At 41.2% G+C, this 17,062-nt stretch overlaps 1 protein-coding gene across 1 annotated transcript in view; it reads right to left on the bottom strand.

Moving 5' to 3' along the window:
• Positions 1-17,062, bottom strand: part of rno (PHD finger protein rhinoceros) — a gene marked incomplete at its 5' end in the record, with an annotated part of 156,789 nt that overhangs the window by 113,838 nt on the left and 25,889 nt on the right. Inside the window, 1 exon segment of the mRNA XM_070100420.1 lies at positions 16,475-16,638. Within this exon segment, the coding sequence (XP_069956521.1) occupies positions 16,475-16,638 (164 nt within the window).

Raw genomic sequence — 17,062 nt, 5'->3', positions numbered from 1 at the left:
TTTCTCTCATTATACACAGTGTGCTGCAGGATCTGTTTTATGTGGTGCACACATACCACGTAGATGTATTCTCTCATATCTAGGCCCAAATGTACCACTCACAGTTTATCAGAGTGAGCTGAGCTCATGGCGTAGATCTACGGTTTGGACCCTGAACGTAAAGCCGTAGATCTACGGGACGGACCCTGAAAGGGTTAATAATAATAATAATTATTATTATTATTATACAGCGCTGTATAGCCCTTGTGGTTTAGCGCTACTGTTTGATTATACAGTGGACCCTCAAGCAGCGATTGCATCGATTAACGATAAATCTGACTAGCGATTCATTTAAACGCAAAAATTTTGCCTCGACTAGCGCTTAAAAACCCAACCAGCGCTTTTCATTCCGTACCATACGTGTCCACTTTGGCCTGATCGTGCCTCACTTGTCCCTTTGGTGCCAGTGTTTACAAGCCAGCCAGCCACCGCGGTCACTTCCAAACATACAACTGGAACATTTCATATTATCACAGCCTTTTTAGTGATTGCACCTGCAAAGGAGAAACTTTTAGAGAGGGTGTGGTAGGTAAGTTTGGGGTGCCAGGTGTAAATGATAATGGGAGCCCTTTGATTGAACTTTGTATAGAAAGGGGTTTAGTTATAGGTAATACATATTTTAAGAAAAAGAGGATAAATAAGTATACACGATATGATGTAGGGCGAAATGACAGTAGTTTGTTGGATTATGTATTGGTAGATAAAAGACTGTTGAGTAGACTTCAGGATGTACATGTTTATAGAGGGGCCACAGATATATCAGATCACTTTCTAGTTGTAGCTACACTGAGAGTAAAAGGTAGATGGGATACAAGGAGAATAGAAGCATCAGGGAAGAGAGAGGTGAAGGTTTATAAACTAAAAGAGGAGGCAGTTAGGGTAAGATATAAACAGCTATTGGAGGATAGATGGGCTAATGAGAGCATAGGCAATGGGGTCGAAGAGGTATGGGGTAGGTTTAAAAATGTAGTGTTAGAGTGTTCAGCAGAAGTTTGTGGTTACAGGAAAGTGGGTGCAGGAGGGAAGAGGAGCGATTGGTGGAATGATGATGCAAAGAGAGTAGTAAGGGAGAAAAAGTTAGCATATGAGAAGTTTTTACAAAGTAGAAGTGATGCAAGGAGGGAAGAGTATATGGAGAAAAAGAGAGAAGTTAAGAGAGTGGTGAAGCAATGTAAAAAGAGAGCAAATGAGAGAGTGGGTGAGATGTTATCAACAAATTTTGTTGAAAATAAGAAAAAGTTTTGGAGTGAGATTAACAAGTTAAGAAAGCCTAGAGAACAAATGGATTTGTCAGTTAAAAATAGGAGAGGAGAGTTATTAAATGGAGAGTTAGAGGTATTGGGAAGATGGAAGGAATATTTTGAGGAATTGTTAAATGTTGATGAAGATAGGGAAGCTGTGATTTCGTGTATAGGGCAAGGAGGAATAACATCTTGTAGGAGTGAGGAAGAGCCAGTTGTGAGTGTGGGGGAAGTTCGTGAGGCAGTAGGTAAAATGAAAGGGGGTAAGGCAGCCGGGATTGATGGGATAAAGATAGAAATGTTAAAAGCAGGTGGGGATATAGTTTTGGAGTGGTTGGTGCAATTATTTAATAAATGTATGGAAGAGGGTAAGGTACCTAGGGATTGGCAGAGAGCATGCATAGTTCCTTTGTATAAAGGCAAAGGGGATAAAAGAGAGTGCAAAAATTATAGGGGGATAAGTCTGTTGAGTGTACCTGGTAAAGTGTATGGTAGAGTTATAATTGAAAGAATTAAGAGTAAGACGGAGAATAGGATAGCAGATGAACAAGGAGGCTTTAGGAAAGGTAGGGGGTGTGTGGACCAGGTGTTTACAGTGAAACATATAAGTGAACAGTATTTAGATAAGGCTAAAGAGGTCTTTGTGGCATTTATGGATTTGGAAAAGGCGTATGACAGGGTGGATAGGGGGGCAATGTGGCAGATGTTGCAAGTGTATGGTGTAGGAGGTAGGTTACTGAAAGCAGTGAAGAGTTTTTACGAGGATAGTGAGGCTCAAGTTAGAGTATGTAGAAAAGAGGGAAATTTTTTCCCAGTAAAAGTAGGCCTTAGACAAGGATGTGTGATGTCACCGTGGTTGTTTAATATATTTATAGATGGGGTTGTAAGAGAAGTAAATGCGAGGGTCTTGGCAAGAGGCGTGGAGTTAAAAGATAAAGAATCACACACAAAGTGGGAGTTGTCACAGCTGCTCTTTGCTGATGACACTGTGCTCTTGGGAGATTCTGAAGAGAAGTTGCAGAGATTGGTGGATGAATTTGGTAGGGTGTGCAAAAGAAGAAAATTAAAGGTGAATACAGGAAAGAGTAAGGTTATGAGGATAACAAAAAGATTAGGTGATGAAAGATTGAATATCAGATTGGAGGGAGAGAGTATGGAGGAGGTGAACGTATTCAGATATTTGGGAGTGGACGTGTCAGCGGATGGGTCTATGAAAGATGAGGTGAATCATAGAATTGATGAGGGAAAAAGAGTGAGTGGTGCACTTAGGAGTCTGTGGAGACAAAGAACTTTGTCCTTGGAGGCAAAGAGGGGAATGTATGAGAGTATAGTTTTACCAACGCTCTTATATGGGTGTGAAGCGTGGGTGATGAATGTTGCAGCGAGGAGAAGGCTGGAGGCAGTGGAGATGTCATGTCTGAGAGCAATGTGTGGTGTGAATATAATGCAGAGAATTCGTAGTTTGGAAGTTAGGAGGAGGTGCGGGATTACCAAAACTGTTGTCCAGAGGGCTGAGGAAGGGTTGTTGAGGTGGTTCGGACATGTAGAGAGAATGGAGCGAAACAGAATGACTTCAAGAGTATATCAGTCTGTAGTGGAAGGAAGGCGGGGTAGGGGTCGGCCTAGGAAGGGTTGGAGGGAGGGGGTAAAGGAGGTTTTGTGTGCGAGGGGCTTGGACTTCCAGCAGGCATGCGTGAGCGTGTTTGATAGGAGTGAATGGAGACAAATGGTTTTTAATACTTGACGTGCTGTTGGAGTGTGAGCAAAGTAACATTTATGAAGGGATTCAGGGAAACCGGCAGGCCGGACTTGAGTCCTGGAGATGGGAAGTACAGTGCCTGCACTCTGAAGGAGGGGTGTTAATGTTGCAGTTTAAAAACTGTAGTGTAAAGCACCCTTCTGGCAAGACAGTGATGGAGTGAATGATGGTGAAAGTTTTTCTTTTTCGGGCCACCCTGCCTTGGTGGGAATCGGCCGGTGTGATAATAAAAAAAAAAATAAACCTGCAAAATAAGTCACCATGGGCCCCAAGAAAGCTTCTAGTGCCAACCCTACAGCAAAAAGGGTGAGAATTACTATGGAGATGAAGAAAGAGATCATTGATAAATATGAAAGTGGAGTGCGTATCTCTGAGCTGGTCAGGTTGTATAATAACCCCCAATCAACCATCGCTACTATTTTGGGCAAGAAAACGGCAATCAAGGAAGCTCTCCTTGCCAAAGGTGCAACTATGTTTTCGAAACTGAGATCGCAAGTACTCGAAGATGTTGAGAGACTGTTATTGGTGTGGATAAACGAGAAACAGATAGCAGGAGACAGCATCTCTCAAGCGATCGTATGTGAAAAGGCTAGGAAGTTGCATGATGATTTAATTAAAAAAATGCCCGCAACTAGTGATGTGAGCGAATTTAAGGCCAGCAAAGGTTGGTTTGAGAGATTTAAGAAGCGTAGTGGCATTCACAGTGTGATAAGGCATGGCGAGGCTGCCAGTTCAGACCACAAAGCGGCTGAAAAATATGTGCAGGACTTCGAGGAGTACATAGACAGTGAAGGACTGAAACCTGAACAAGTGTTTAATTGTGACGAAACAGGCCTGTTTTGGAAGAAAATGCCAAGCAGGACGTACATTACTCAGGAGGAAGAGGCACTCCCAGGACATAAGCCTATGAAAGACAGGCTTACTTTGTTGATGTGTGCCAATGCTAGTGGTGATTGCAAAGTGAAGCCTTTATTGGTGTATCACTCTGAAACCCCCAGAGTGTTCAAGAAAAACAATGTCCTCAAGGCTAATTTGTGTGTGCTGTGAAGGGCAAACAGTAAGGCATGGGTCACTAGGGACTTTTTCTATGACTGGTTACACCATGCATTTGCCCCCGATGTGAAAAATTACCTAATTGAAAAGAAATTAGACCTTAAGTGCCTCCTGGTATTAGACAATGCCCCTGGTCATCCTACAGATGTGGCAGAGCGACTTTCTAGGGACATGAGCTTCATTAAGGTGAAGTTTTTGCCTCCTAATACCACTCCTCTCCTGCAGCCCATGGACCAGCAGGTTATTTCCAACTTCAAGAAACTGTACACAAAAGCTATGTTTGAAAGGTGCTTTGTAGTGACCTCAGAAACTCAACTGACTCTAAGAGAGTTTTGGAAAGATCATTTTACCATCCTCAATTGTGTAAACATTATAGGTAAGGCTTGGGAGGAAGTGACTAAGAGGACATTGAACTCTGCTTGGAAAAAACTGTGGCCAGAATGTGTAGACAAAAGGGATTTGGAAGGGTTTGAGGCTAACCCTGAGAATCCTATGCCAGTTGAGGAATCCATTGTGGCATTGGGGAAGTCCTTGGGGTTGGAGGTTAGTAGGGAGGATGTGGAAGAGTTGATGGTGGAGGACAGTGAAGAACTAACCACTGATGAGCTGCTAGATCATCTTGAACAGCAAGAGGGCAGACCTGAGGAAACTGCTTCGGAGGAGGGGAGAGAGAAATTGAAGAAGTTGCCTACTTCTAAGATTAAGGAAATCTGTGCAATGTGGCTTAAAGTGCAAAGCTTTATGGATGATAATCACCCTGACACAGCTACTGCAAGCCGTGTTGGCAACCTGTACACTGACAATGTTGTGAACCACTTAAGGAAAGTCATAAAGGAACGAGAGGTACAGGCCTCTATGGACAGATATGTTGTGCGACAGAAGTCCAGTGACTCAGAAGCTGGTCCTAGTGGCATTAAAAGAACAAAGGAAGTAACCCCAGAAAAAGACTTGCTGTCTCAAGTGCTAATGGAAGGGGATTCCCCTTCTAAACAGTAAGAAGATAACGCTCTCCCCTCCTCCCATCCCATCAATCATCACCAGATCTTCAATAAAGGTAAGTGTCATGTAACTGTGCATGTAATCTTCAGTTTGTGTGTATTAAAATTAATATTTCATGTGGTAAAATTTTTTTTTTCAATACTTTTGGGTGTCTTGCATGGATTAATTTGATTTCCATTATTTCTTATGGGGAAAATTAACTTGACTAACGATTATTTTGACTAACGATGAGCTCTCATGAACGGATTAATATCGCTGGTTGAGGGTCCACTGTAATAATAATAATAATACTAATATTATTATTATTATTATTATTTATTATAAAAAGCACTAAACCCACAAGTGTCATGAATTGCTATACATAGAGTAAAGGCATACGAAAATAATATTTTTCTACAGTTACCCCCCCAGTGTTTGACTAGAGAAAACGTAATTCTTCGGACACTACCTACACAGCTGCTTTGTAAACAAATCTCATATTTACATCAATTTTTATTCTGAGTGTATGTATCATGTTTATATGCTATGTAATCGGTTTCATATATAATTTTGAAGAAAATGTCATAGATGGATTAATGAAAATGCCTATATTGATGTAAAATAAGACATTTAGTGTGCCCAAGAGTGATTATTATTACTTAGTATTGGCGTCATGAGTAGAGAGACTTAGCGATTTTAATGTGTACCTGCACACCAGCACAGTGTGTAAGTATATTTAGGTACAGGTACACATAAGTATAATTATCAAAGTACATATAAAAAATGCAGTATTAGAATGTGGGGCAGAAGTTTGTGGTTATAGGAGGGTGGGGGCAGGAGGAAAGAGGAGTGATTGATGGAATGATGAAATAAAGGGTGTGATAAAAGAGAAAAAGGTAGCTTATGAGAGGTTTTTACAAAGCAGAAGTGTTATAAGAAGAGCAGAGTATATGGAGAGTAAAAGAAAGGTAAAGAGAGTGGCGAGAGAGTGCAAAAGGAGAGCAGATGATAGAGTGGGAGAGGCACTATCAAGAAATTTTAATGAAAATAAGAAAAATTTTGGAGTGAGTTAAACAAGTTAAGAAAGCCTAGGGAAAGTATGGATTTGTCAGTTAAAAACAGAGTAGGGGAGTTAGTAGATGGGGAGATGGAGGTATTAGGTAGATGGCGAGAATATTTTGAGGAACTTTTAAATATTAAGGAAGAAACAGAGGCAGTAATTTCATGCACTGGTCAGGGAGGTATACCATCTTTTAGGAGTGAAGAAGAGCAGAATGTAAGTGTTGGGGAGGTACGTGAGGCATTACGTAAAATGAAAGGGGGTAAAGCAGCTGGAACTGATGGGATTATGACAGAAATGTTAAAAGCAGGGGGGATATAGTGTTGGAGTGGTTGGTACTTTTGTTTAATAAATGTATGAAAGAGGGGAAGGTACCTAGGGATTGGCGGAGAACATGTATAGTCCCTTTATATAAAGGGAAAGGGGACAAAAGAGACTGTAAAAATTATAGAGGAATAAGTTTACTGAGTATACCAGGAAAAGTGTACGGTAGGGTTATAATTGAAAGAATTAGAGGTAAGACAGAATGTAGGATTGCGGATGAGCAAGGAGGTTTCAGAGTGGGTAGGGGATGTGTAGATCAAGTGTTTACATTGAAGCATATATGTGAACAGTATTTAGATAAAGGTAGGGAAGTTTTTATTGCATTTATGGATTTAGAAAAGGCATATGATAGAGTGGATAGAGGAGCAATGTCGCAGATGTTGCAAGTATATGGAATAGGTGGTAAGTTATTAAATGCTGTAAAGAGTTTTTATGAGGATAGTGAGGCTCAGGTTAGGGTGTGTAGAAGAGAGGGAGACTACTTCCCGGTAAAAGTAGGTCTTAGAAAGGGATGTGTAATGTCACCATGGTTGTTTAATATATTTATAGATGGGGTTGTAAAGGAAGTAAATGCTAGGGTGTTCGGGAGAGGGGTGGGATTAAATTTTGGGGAATCAAATTCAAAATGGGAATTGACACAGTTACATTTTGCTGATGATACTGTGCTTATGGGAGATTCTAAAGAAAAACTGCAAAGGTTAGTGGATGAGTTTGGGAATATGTGTAAAGGTAGAAAGTTGAAAGTGAACATAGAAAAGAGTAAGGTGATGAGGGTGTCAAATGATTTAGATAAAGAAAAATTGGATATCAAATTGAGGAGGAGGAGTATGGAAGAATGTAGGTAGTAGGTTGGTAGACAGCAACCGCCCAGGGAGGTACTACCGTCCTGCCAAGTGAGTGTAAAACGAAAGCCTGTAATTGTTTTACATGATGGTAGGATTGCTGGTGTCTTTTGTCTGTCTCATAAATATGCAAGATTACAGGTAAGTCTTGCTACTTCTACTTACACTTAGGTCACACTACACATACATGTACAAGCATATATATACACACCCCTCTGGGTTTTCTTCTATTTTCTTTCTAATTCTTGTTCTTGTTTATTTCCTCTTATCTCCATGGGGAAGTGGAACAGAATTCTTCCTCTGTAAGCCATGCGTGTCGTAAGAGGCGACTTAAATGCCGGGAGCAAGGGGCTAGTAACCCCTTCTCCTGTATATATTACTAAATTTAAAAGGAGAAACTTCAGTTTTTTCTTTTGGGCCACCCCACCTCAGTGGGATACGGCTGGTACGTTGAAAGAAGAAAGAGTATGGAAGAAGTGAATGTTTTCAGATACAGTGGACCCCCGCTTAACGATCACCTCCTAATGTGACCAATTATGTAAGTGTATTTATATAAGTGCGTTTGTACGTGTATGCTTGGGGGTCTGAAATGGACTAATCTACTTCACAATATTCCTTATGGGAACAAATTCGGTCAGTACTGGCACCTGAACATACTTCTGGAATGAAAAAATATCATTAATCGGGGGTCCACTGTACTTGGGAGTTGACGTGTCGGCAGATGGATTTATGAAGGATGAGGTTAATCACAGAATTGACGAGGGAAAAAAGGTGAGTGGTGCGTTGAGGTATATGTGGAGTCAAAAAACGTTATCTATGGAGGCAAAGAAGGGAATGTATGAAAGTATAGTAGTACCAACACTCTTATATGGGTGTGAAGCTTGGGTGGTAAATGCAGCAGCGAGGAGACGGTTGGAGGCAGTGGAGATGTCCTGTTTAAGGGCAATGTGTGATGTAAATACTATGCAGAAAATTCGGAGTGTGGAAATTAGGAAAAGGTGTGGAGTTAATAAAAGTATTAGTCAGAGGGCAGAAGAGGGGTTGTTGAGGTGGTTTGGTCATTTAGAGAGAATGGATCAAAGTAGAATGACATGGAAAGCATATAAATCTATAGGGGAAGGAAGGTGGGGTAGGGGCCGTCCTCGAAAGGGTTGGAGAGAGGGGGTAAAGGAGGTTTTGTGGGCAAGGGGCTTGGACTTCCAGCAAGCGTGCGTGAGCGTGTTAGATAGGAGTGAATGGAGACGAATGGTACTTGAGACCTGACGATCTGTTGGAGTGCGAGCAGGGTAATATTTAGTGAAGGGATTCAGGGAAACCGGTTATTTTCACCTAGCCGGACTTGAGTCCTGGAAATGGGAAGTACAATGCCTGCACTTTAAAGGAGGGGTTTGGGGTATTGGCAGTTTGGAGGGATATGTTGTGTATCTTTATATGTGTATGCTTCTAAACTGTTGTGTTCTGAGCACCTCTGCAAAAACAGTGATAATGTGCGAGTGTGGTGAAAGTGTTGAATGATGATGAAAGTATTTTCTTTTTGGGGATTTCCTTTCTTTTTTTTGGGTCACCCTGCCTCGGTGGGAGACGGCCGACTTGTTAAAAAAAAAAAAAAAAAAAAAAAAAATATAAAATATGCAGTAACTTTAAAACACTTGAATTTTTGGAAAGTTTCCCGACATAATAGATGTGGTCACGGAAAATGTAAACAAACTGGGTGGGGGCGCCGTATTTAAAAGACCGCTTGCCATATAGCAAATTTTGGTCATAATTTGACATCGCCGTATTAGCGGAACACCGTAAGGCGAAACGCCGTAAAGCGGGGCCTTACTGTATTTGATAGTGAGAACATTGAAGAGTATTTCCCAAATCCATAAAAGAATGATTCCAGTGATGAAGAGCAGACTTCAGCTGGAATTACTTCTCACATTACAGTATAAATGAGAAAAAATATTCAAGAGGATCAACACGCTGAGGTCAGTGGTCAAGTGCGGTCATACCGCTAAGCTCTTGGGAGTTAACATGGGCTGTTACCCATACCATGGCTTGTTGTAGTGCTTTAGAATCCCAGGTTCAAGTGTTGAAGAAGGAGATTCTACTTCTTCAGGAGGAAAATAGGAAGCTGAAGCTTCACATAGATGAGTTTGGGAGCGAGTGTGAGAAGGATTTGGCTGGTAAGGAAGGAATGGTCACCAGCAGTGATAGTGGCAGCCGCTTTAACTGGCAAGTGGTTCACAGTTCAGGAAGAAGGAAGATGAGGAGAGTTAATAGAGAAGATGTGAAGGTAGGAAATCGATTCTCTGTTCTCCAAGACGAGTGTACTTCAGTGGTTAGTGAGGTTGAAGGTACCACTGATTCCCCTGCTAATCAAGGTAAGAATATTTTAATAGTAGGCGATTCTCAGGTAAGATATATGGACCGTGCATTTTGTAACAGAGACAGAAAGGTCAGACAGAGAGTGTGTCTTCCTGGAGCTGGTGTTGGCGACATAGTCAGCAGGTTGGATAATATTATGGCAGGTAATGGGAACAAGCCCATTATCTGTCTTAGTGCTGGGGGTAATGACATTGGGAAGGGCAGGAGAGAGGAGCTGCTGGATAAGTACAGGTCAGCCATAGAAGTAGTTAGATCTAAGGGAGGGATCCCAGTCATATGTAGCATCTTGCCTAGAAAGGGAGTGGGCAATGAATGGATGTCTAGGGCAATTGGTATAAATCGCTGGCTAGACAGGTACTGCAAGGAATTTGCAATCCCATTCACTGATAACTGGGACCTTTTCTATGGCAAACGTGATATGTATGCAAGGGATGGGGTTCATCTCTCTGGGGATGGAGTGGTTGCATTAGCCAATTCAATTGAGAGGGTAATTAATGACTTGTCTAGGAATTTAAACTGATAGATTATAGAGGTATGGGTGTTTGTGGGAAACAATCAGGCTGTAGCATTAGGGTTAAAAACAGCAGTTATTACCGGGATACCTCAGGGATATGTTTAAAAGACAATATTCAAAATAAAGTTGCTAGTAATGGCAAATCAATTGATCAACAAACAAAAAGAGATAGTAGAGGGCAACGAGTGATTAGCTCCCTTAAGGTTTACTATACAAATAGTAGGAGTCTAAGAAATAAGATAGATGAGCTAAAATTACTTGCAAGTGTAGGTAATATAGATATTATTGGTATAACAGAGACCTGGTTCAACCTGAAAGATAGAGAAATGCCTTCTGAATGCAACATATGGGGTTATAAACTATTCCACACTGATAGGGTCAACAGGAAGGGCGGTGGTGTGGCGATGTATGTCAGAGAAAATTTAAATTGTTGTCTTAGACATGATATAAGATTAGAAACATCGAACACAGAATCGGTTTGGCTTCAGTTTCTCGAGGGACATGACAAATTAATTTTGGGTGTGATTTATAGGCCCCCAAACCTTGATAGGGAGTGCAGTAAGCTGTTATGGGACGAAATTCATAAGGCATCTAGATATGAAAATGTTGTGATAATGGGAGATTTTAACTTTAGACAAATTGATTGGAACAATATGACAATAGTGACTTTCTTGATACGGTTCAGGATTGCTTTTTAGAACAGGTTGTGACAGAACCAACTAGAGGAAGCAATCTGCTTGACTTGGTTCTTGCCAACAAAGGTTCACTAATTTTGAGGTTAATGATGAGCTTGGGGAAAGTGATCACAAATCATTTAGTTTCGTTCGATATATCATGGAATTACCCAGATAGGTTTCAGAGTGGGTAGGGGATGTGTAGATCAAGTGTTTACATTGAAGCATATATGTGAACAGTATTTAGATAAAGGTAGGGAAGTTTTTATTGCATTTATGGATTTAGAAAAGGCATATGATAGAGTGGATAGAGGAGCAATGTGGCAGATGTTGCAAGTATATGGAATAGGTGGTAAGTTACTAAATGCTGTAAAGAGCTTTTATGAGGATAGTGAGGCTCAGGTTAGGGTGTGTAGAAAAGAGGGAGAATACTTCCCGGTAAAAGTAGGTCTTAGACAGGGATGTGTAATGTCACCATGGTTGTTTAATATATTTATAGATGGGGTTGTAAAAGAAGTAAATGCTAGGGTGTTCGGGAGAGGGGTGGGATTAAATTATGGGGAATCAAATTCAAAATGGGAATTGACACAGTTACTTTTTGCTGATGATACTGTGCTTATGGGAGATTCTAAAGAAAAATTGCAAAGGTTAGTGGATGAGTTTGAGAATGTGTGTAAAGGTAGAAAGTTGAAAGTGAACATAGAAAAGAGTAAGGTGATGAGGGTATCAAATGATTTAGATAAAGAAAAATTGGATATCAAATTGGGGAGGAGGAGTATGGAAGAAGTGAATGTTTTCAGATACTTGGGAGTTGACGTGTCGGCGGATGGATTTATGAAGGATGAGGTTAATCATAGAATTGATGAGGGAAAAAAGGTGAGTGGTGCGTTGAGGTATATGTGGAGTCAAAAAACGTTATCTATGGAGGCAAAGAAGGGAATGTATGAAAGTATAGTAGTACCAACACTCTTATATGGATGTGAAGCTTGGGTGGTAAATGCAGCAGCGAGGAGACGGTTGGAGGCAGTGGAGATGTCCTGTCTAAGGGCAATGTGTGGTGTAAATATTATGCAGAAAATTCGGAGTGTGGAAATTAGGAGAAGGTGTGGAGTTAATAAAAGCATTAGTCAGAGGGCAGAAGAGGGGTTGTTGAGGTGGTTTGGTCATTTAGAGAGAAACTGCAATCAAATCTGTGTCCCAGATTTTCGCTTGGCCGACTTCATGGGACTGAAAAATTACTTGGGTGGGCTAAATTGGGATGTCCTAACTATGGGTCAGGTATGTGATCTTGGTTGCCAATATGACGTTTTTCAGAGTATAGTTCTAGCTGCCCAGACAACTTTTGTTCCAGGTAGGGAAATTAGATCTAACAAAAATTATCCCAAATGGATGAACAATAGATTAAAACATCTCATTGGTCAAAAGAGAGGCATATATAGGCGTACCAAAAGAGGGGATGGGCAGTTAAAAAATCAATATATTCAATTAAAGAGAGAAATAAAGAAAGGAATAAGAAAAGCAAAAAGAGATTATGAGGCTAAGGTCGCAAGGGATTCAAAGACTAACCCAAAAGGGTTCTTTCAGGTATACAGAAGTAAGATTAGGGACAAGATTGGCCCACTTAAGAGTAACACTGGTCAGATCACTGACAGTGATAAGGATATGTGTGAAATTCTAAATACCTACTTCCTCTCAGTTTTCACCCAGGAAAATACTAGCGATATTCCTGAAATAATAGATTACGTAGAGCAGGATAATGATAAACTATATACGATTGCGGTAACTAGTGACATGGTCCTGAGACAAATAGAGAAACTAAAACCTAACAAATCCCCAGGCCCTGATGAACTGTTTGCAAGGGTGTTAAAGGAATGTAAAGAGGAACTTAGCATACCTTTGGCTAATCATTTTAACATATCACTTCAAACTGGCATAGTGCCTGATAAGTGGAAAATGGCAAATGTAATACCTATTTACAAGGCAGGTGACAGGTCCATGGCTTCAAACTATAGCCCAATAAGCCTTACCTCCATAGTGGGAAAATTTATGGAATCAATAATTGCCGAAGCAATTCGTAGCCATCTTGACAGGCACAGATTGATTAATGATTCTCAACACGGTTCTACAAAGGGGCGTTCCTGTCTTACGAATTTACTAACTTTTTTCACTAAGGTGTTTGAGGAGGTAGACCATGGTAATGAATATGATATTGTGTATATGGACTTCAGTAAGGCTTTCGATAGAGTTCCACACCAGAGGCTATTGAGGAAACTTAGGGCACACGGAATAGGAGAAATTTTTTCCTGGGTAGAGGCATGGCTGACAGATAGACAGCAGAGAGTTTGCATAAATGGGGAGAAATCAGAATGGGGGCACGTCACAAGCGGTGTTCCTCAGGGGTCAGCGTTGGGCCCATTATTGTTCACAATTTACATAAACGACATAGATGAGGGAATAAATAGCGACATGCATAGTTCCTTTGTATAAAGGCAAAGGGGACAAAAGAGAGTGCAAAAATTATAGGGGAATAAGTTTGTTGAGTCCTGGAAATGGGAAGTACAATGCCTGCACTTTAAAGGAGGGGTTTGGGATATTGGCAGTTTGGAGGGATATGTTGTGTATCTTTATATGTGTATGCTTCTAGACTGTTGTATTCTGAGCACCTCTGCAAAAACAGTGATAATGTGCGAGTGTGGTGAAAGTGTTGAATGATGATGAAAGTATTTTCTTTTTGGGGATTTTCTTTCTTTTTTGGGTCACCCTGCCTCGGTGGGAGACGGCCGACTTGTTGAAAAAAAAAAAAAAAAAAAAGTTTGTTGAGTATACCTGGTAAAGTGTATGGTAGAGTTATTATTGAAAGAATTAAGAGTTAAATGGAGAATAGGATAGCAGCTGAACAAGGAGGCTTTAGGAAAGGTAGGGGGTGTGTGGACCAGGTGTTTACAGTGAAACACATAAGTGAACAGTATTTAAATAAGGCTAAAGAGGTCTTTGTGGCATTTATGGATTTGGAAAAGGCGTATGACAGGGTGGATAGGGGGGCAATGTGGCAGATGTTGCAGGTGTATGGTGTAGGAGGTAGGCTACTGAAAGCAGTGAAGAGTTTTTACGAGGAAAGTGAGGCTCAAGTTAGAGTATGTAGGAAAGAGGGAAATTATTTCCTAGTAAAAGTAGGCCTTAGACAAGGATGTGTGATGTCACTGTGGTTGTTTAATATATTTATAGATGGGGTTGTAAGAGAAGTAAATGCCAGGGTCTTGGCAAGAGGCGTGGAGATAAAAGATAAAGAATCACACACAAAGTGGGAGTTGTCACAGTTGCTCTTTGGTGATGACACTGTGCTCCTGGGAGATTCTGAAGAGAAGTTGCAGAGATTGGTGGATGAATTTGCTAGGGTATGCAAAAGAAGAAAATTAAAAGTGAATACAGGAAAGAGTAAGGTTATGAGGATAACAAAAAGATTAGGTGATGAAAGATTGGATATCAGATTGGAGGGAGAGAGTGTGGAGGAGGTGAATGTATTCAGATATTTGGGAGTGGACGTGTCAGCGGATGGGTCTATGAAAGATGAGGTGAATCATAGAATTGATGAGGGGAAAAGGGTGAGTGGTGCACTTAGGAGTCTGTGGAGACAAAGAACTTTGTCCTTGGAGGCAAAGAGGGGAATGTATGAGAGTATAGTTTTACCAACGCTCTTATATGGGTGTGAAGCATGGGTGATGAATGTTGCAGCGAGGAGAAGGCTGGAGGCAGTCATGTCTGAGGGCAATGTGTGGTGTGAATATAATGCAGAAAATTCGTAGTTTGGAAGTTAGGAGGAGGTGCGGGATTACCAAAACTGTTGTCCAAAGGGCTGAGGAAGGGTTGTTGAGGTGGTTCGGACATGTAGAGAGAATGGAGCGAAACAGAATGATTTCAAGAGTGTATCAGTCTGTAGTGGAAGGAAGGCGGGGTAGGGGTCGGCCTAGGAAAGGTTGGAGGGAAGAGGTAAAGGAGGCTTTGTGTGCGAGGGGCTTGGACTTCCAGCAGGCATGCGTGAGCGTGTTTGATAGGAGTGAATGGAGACAAATGGTTTTTAATACTTGACGTGCTGTTGGAGTGTGAGCAAAGTAACATTTATGAAGGGGTTCAGGGAAACCGGCAGGCCGGACTTGAGTCCTGGAGATGGGAAGTGAAGTGCCTGCACTCTGAAGGAGGGGTGTTAATGTTGCAGTTTAAAAACTGTAGTGTAAAGCACCCTTCTGGCAAGACAGTGATGGAGTGAATGATGGTGAAAGTTTTTCTTTTTCGGGCCACCCTGCCTTGGTGGGAATCGGCCAGTGTGATAATAAATAAATAAAAAATAAGTAAATTGCTGATGACACCAAAATAGGCCGTCCAATTCATTCTAATGAGGACATTAGAGCACTCCAGGATGACTTGAATAGACTGACGCAATGGTCGGAGAAGTGGCAGATGCAGTTTAATATTGACAAATGCAAAGTTCTAAATGTTGGACAGTTAAATAACCATGCCACATATAAACTAAATAATGTAGATCTTAATACTACCGATTGCGAAAAGGATTTAGGAGTTCTGGTTAGCAGTAGCCTAAAACCAAGACAACAGTGCATTAGTGTTCGCAATAAAGCTAACAGAATTCTTGGCTTCATATCTAGAAGTATAAATAATAGAAGTCCTCAGGTTGTTCTTCAACTCTATATATCCTTGGTTAGGCCTCATTTAGACTATGCTGCTCAGTTCTGGTCACCGTATTACAGAATGGACATAAATGCTCTGGAAAACGTACAAAGGAGAATGACAAAGATGATCCCATGTATCAGAAATCTTCCCTATGAGGACAGACTGAAGGCCCTGAATCTGCACTCTCTCGAAAGGCGTAGAATTAGGGGGAATATGATCGAGGTGTATAAATGGAAAACAGGAATAAATAAAGGGGATGTAAATAGTGCTGAAAATTTCCAGCCAAGACAGGACCAGCAGCAATGGTTTCAAGTTGGAAAAATTCAGATCCAGGAAGGATATAGGAAAGCACTGGTTTGATAATAGAGTTGTGGATGAGTGGAACAAGCTCCCGAGTACAGTTATTGAGGCTAGAACGTTGTGTAGTTTTAAAAATAGGTTAGATAAATACATGAGTAGGTGTGGGTGGGTGTGAGTTGGACCTGACTAGCTTGTGCTGCTGGGTCTGGTACAGTGCTCCATCCTTGAGTGGGGATGACCAGACTGGGTGGGTCATTGGGATAGTCCGGGGGGTGGGTCATTGGTCTAATCCGGGAGGGTAGACATGGACCTGCTCTGCATGGGTCAGAAGGCCTGTTGCAGTGTTCCTTCTTTCTTATGTTCTTATGTTCTTAAATCACCCAAGAACCCAAAACACTCTCCTGTTAGCTTGGAAAATTGCAGAAAGCAGATTTTTAGTGATAAAGTCAGTTTTTGATCAGCAAGGTGGCAGTGCATGCATCAAGCTGTGTGTGGCTGGCTCCAACAGCTTGGTATGTTAGGCTGGCCACTGGGCCACAGAGCAATGACCCCTGAAACCATTTCCAGGTGCAGTACACATAGCAATAACTCACCTCTCTTATAGGAGTAAAATATATGACTAATATGCTGTACTCACCCATTCTTGCTCGTTCTCCATTATAAGCATTGAGCCATTTGTCATCTAGGTCATCCATGTCATAGCGGCACATCTTCTCCGCCTTAGTTGGTAGGTTGCTGAGGATATGCTGCTCATTGCTAAAGAAGTCATCATGGTTTACACGGATAAACTTGTCCTTGGTACTGGAAAGGTAAGATGAGTGAATTTTAACATATTAAACCATTACAACAATTATTGGAAGATAATATGATTAGTGAAAATCAAGTCTGTTGAATAAGGAGAGAGGAGAGAAGAAGGATGGGACAGGAGAGAAGAGATGAGAAAAGAGAGGTAGGGGAGAAAGGAGATATGAGGGAGGGAAGAGAGGATATTGAGGGAGGGGGATAGGATATAAAGAGGGAAGGGAGAGAGGATATAAAGGAAAGAAGAGAGGATATTAAGAGGGAGGGAAGAGGCTATAAAGAGGGAGTGGAGAGGATAGAATATAAACAGAGAGGGCAGAAAGGATATAAAGAGGAAGGCCAGAGAGGATATAAAGAGGAAGGAGAGGGAGAAGATAATAAGGGGAGATGATGTAAAGAGGGAGGGAAGAGATGATATAAAAAG

The sequence above is a fragment of the Cherax quadricarinatus genome, chromosome 72, assembly GCF_038502225.1.
Source record: "Cherax quadricarinatus isolate ZL_2023a chromosome 72, ASM3850222v1, whole genome shotgun sequence".
Taxonomy (NCBI): Eukaryota; Metazoa; Arthropoda; class Malacostraca; order Decapoda; family Parastacidae; genus Cherax; species Cherax quadricarinatus.
Note: the sequence above shows the minus strand (reverse complement) of the source record. Positions and strands in the feature narration are given on the sequence as shown.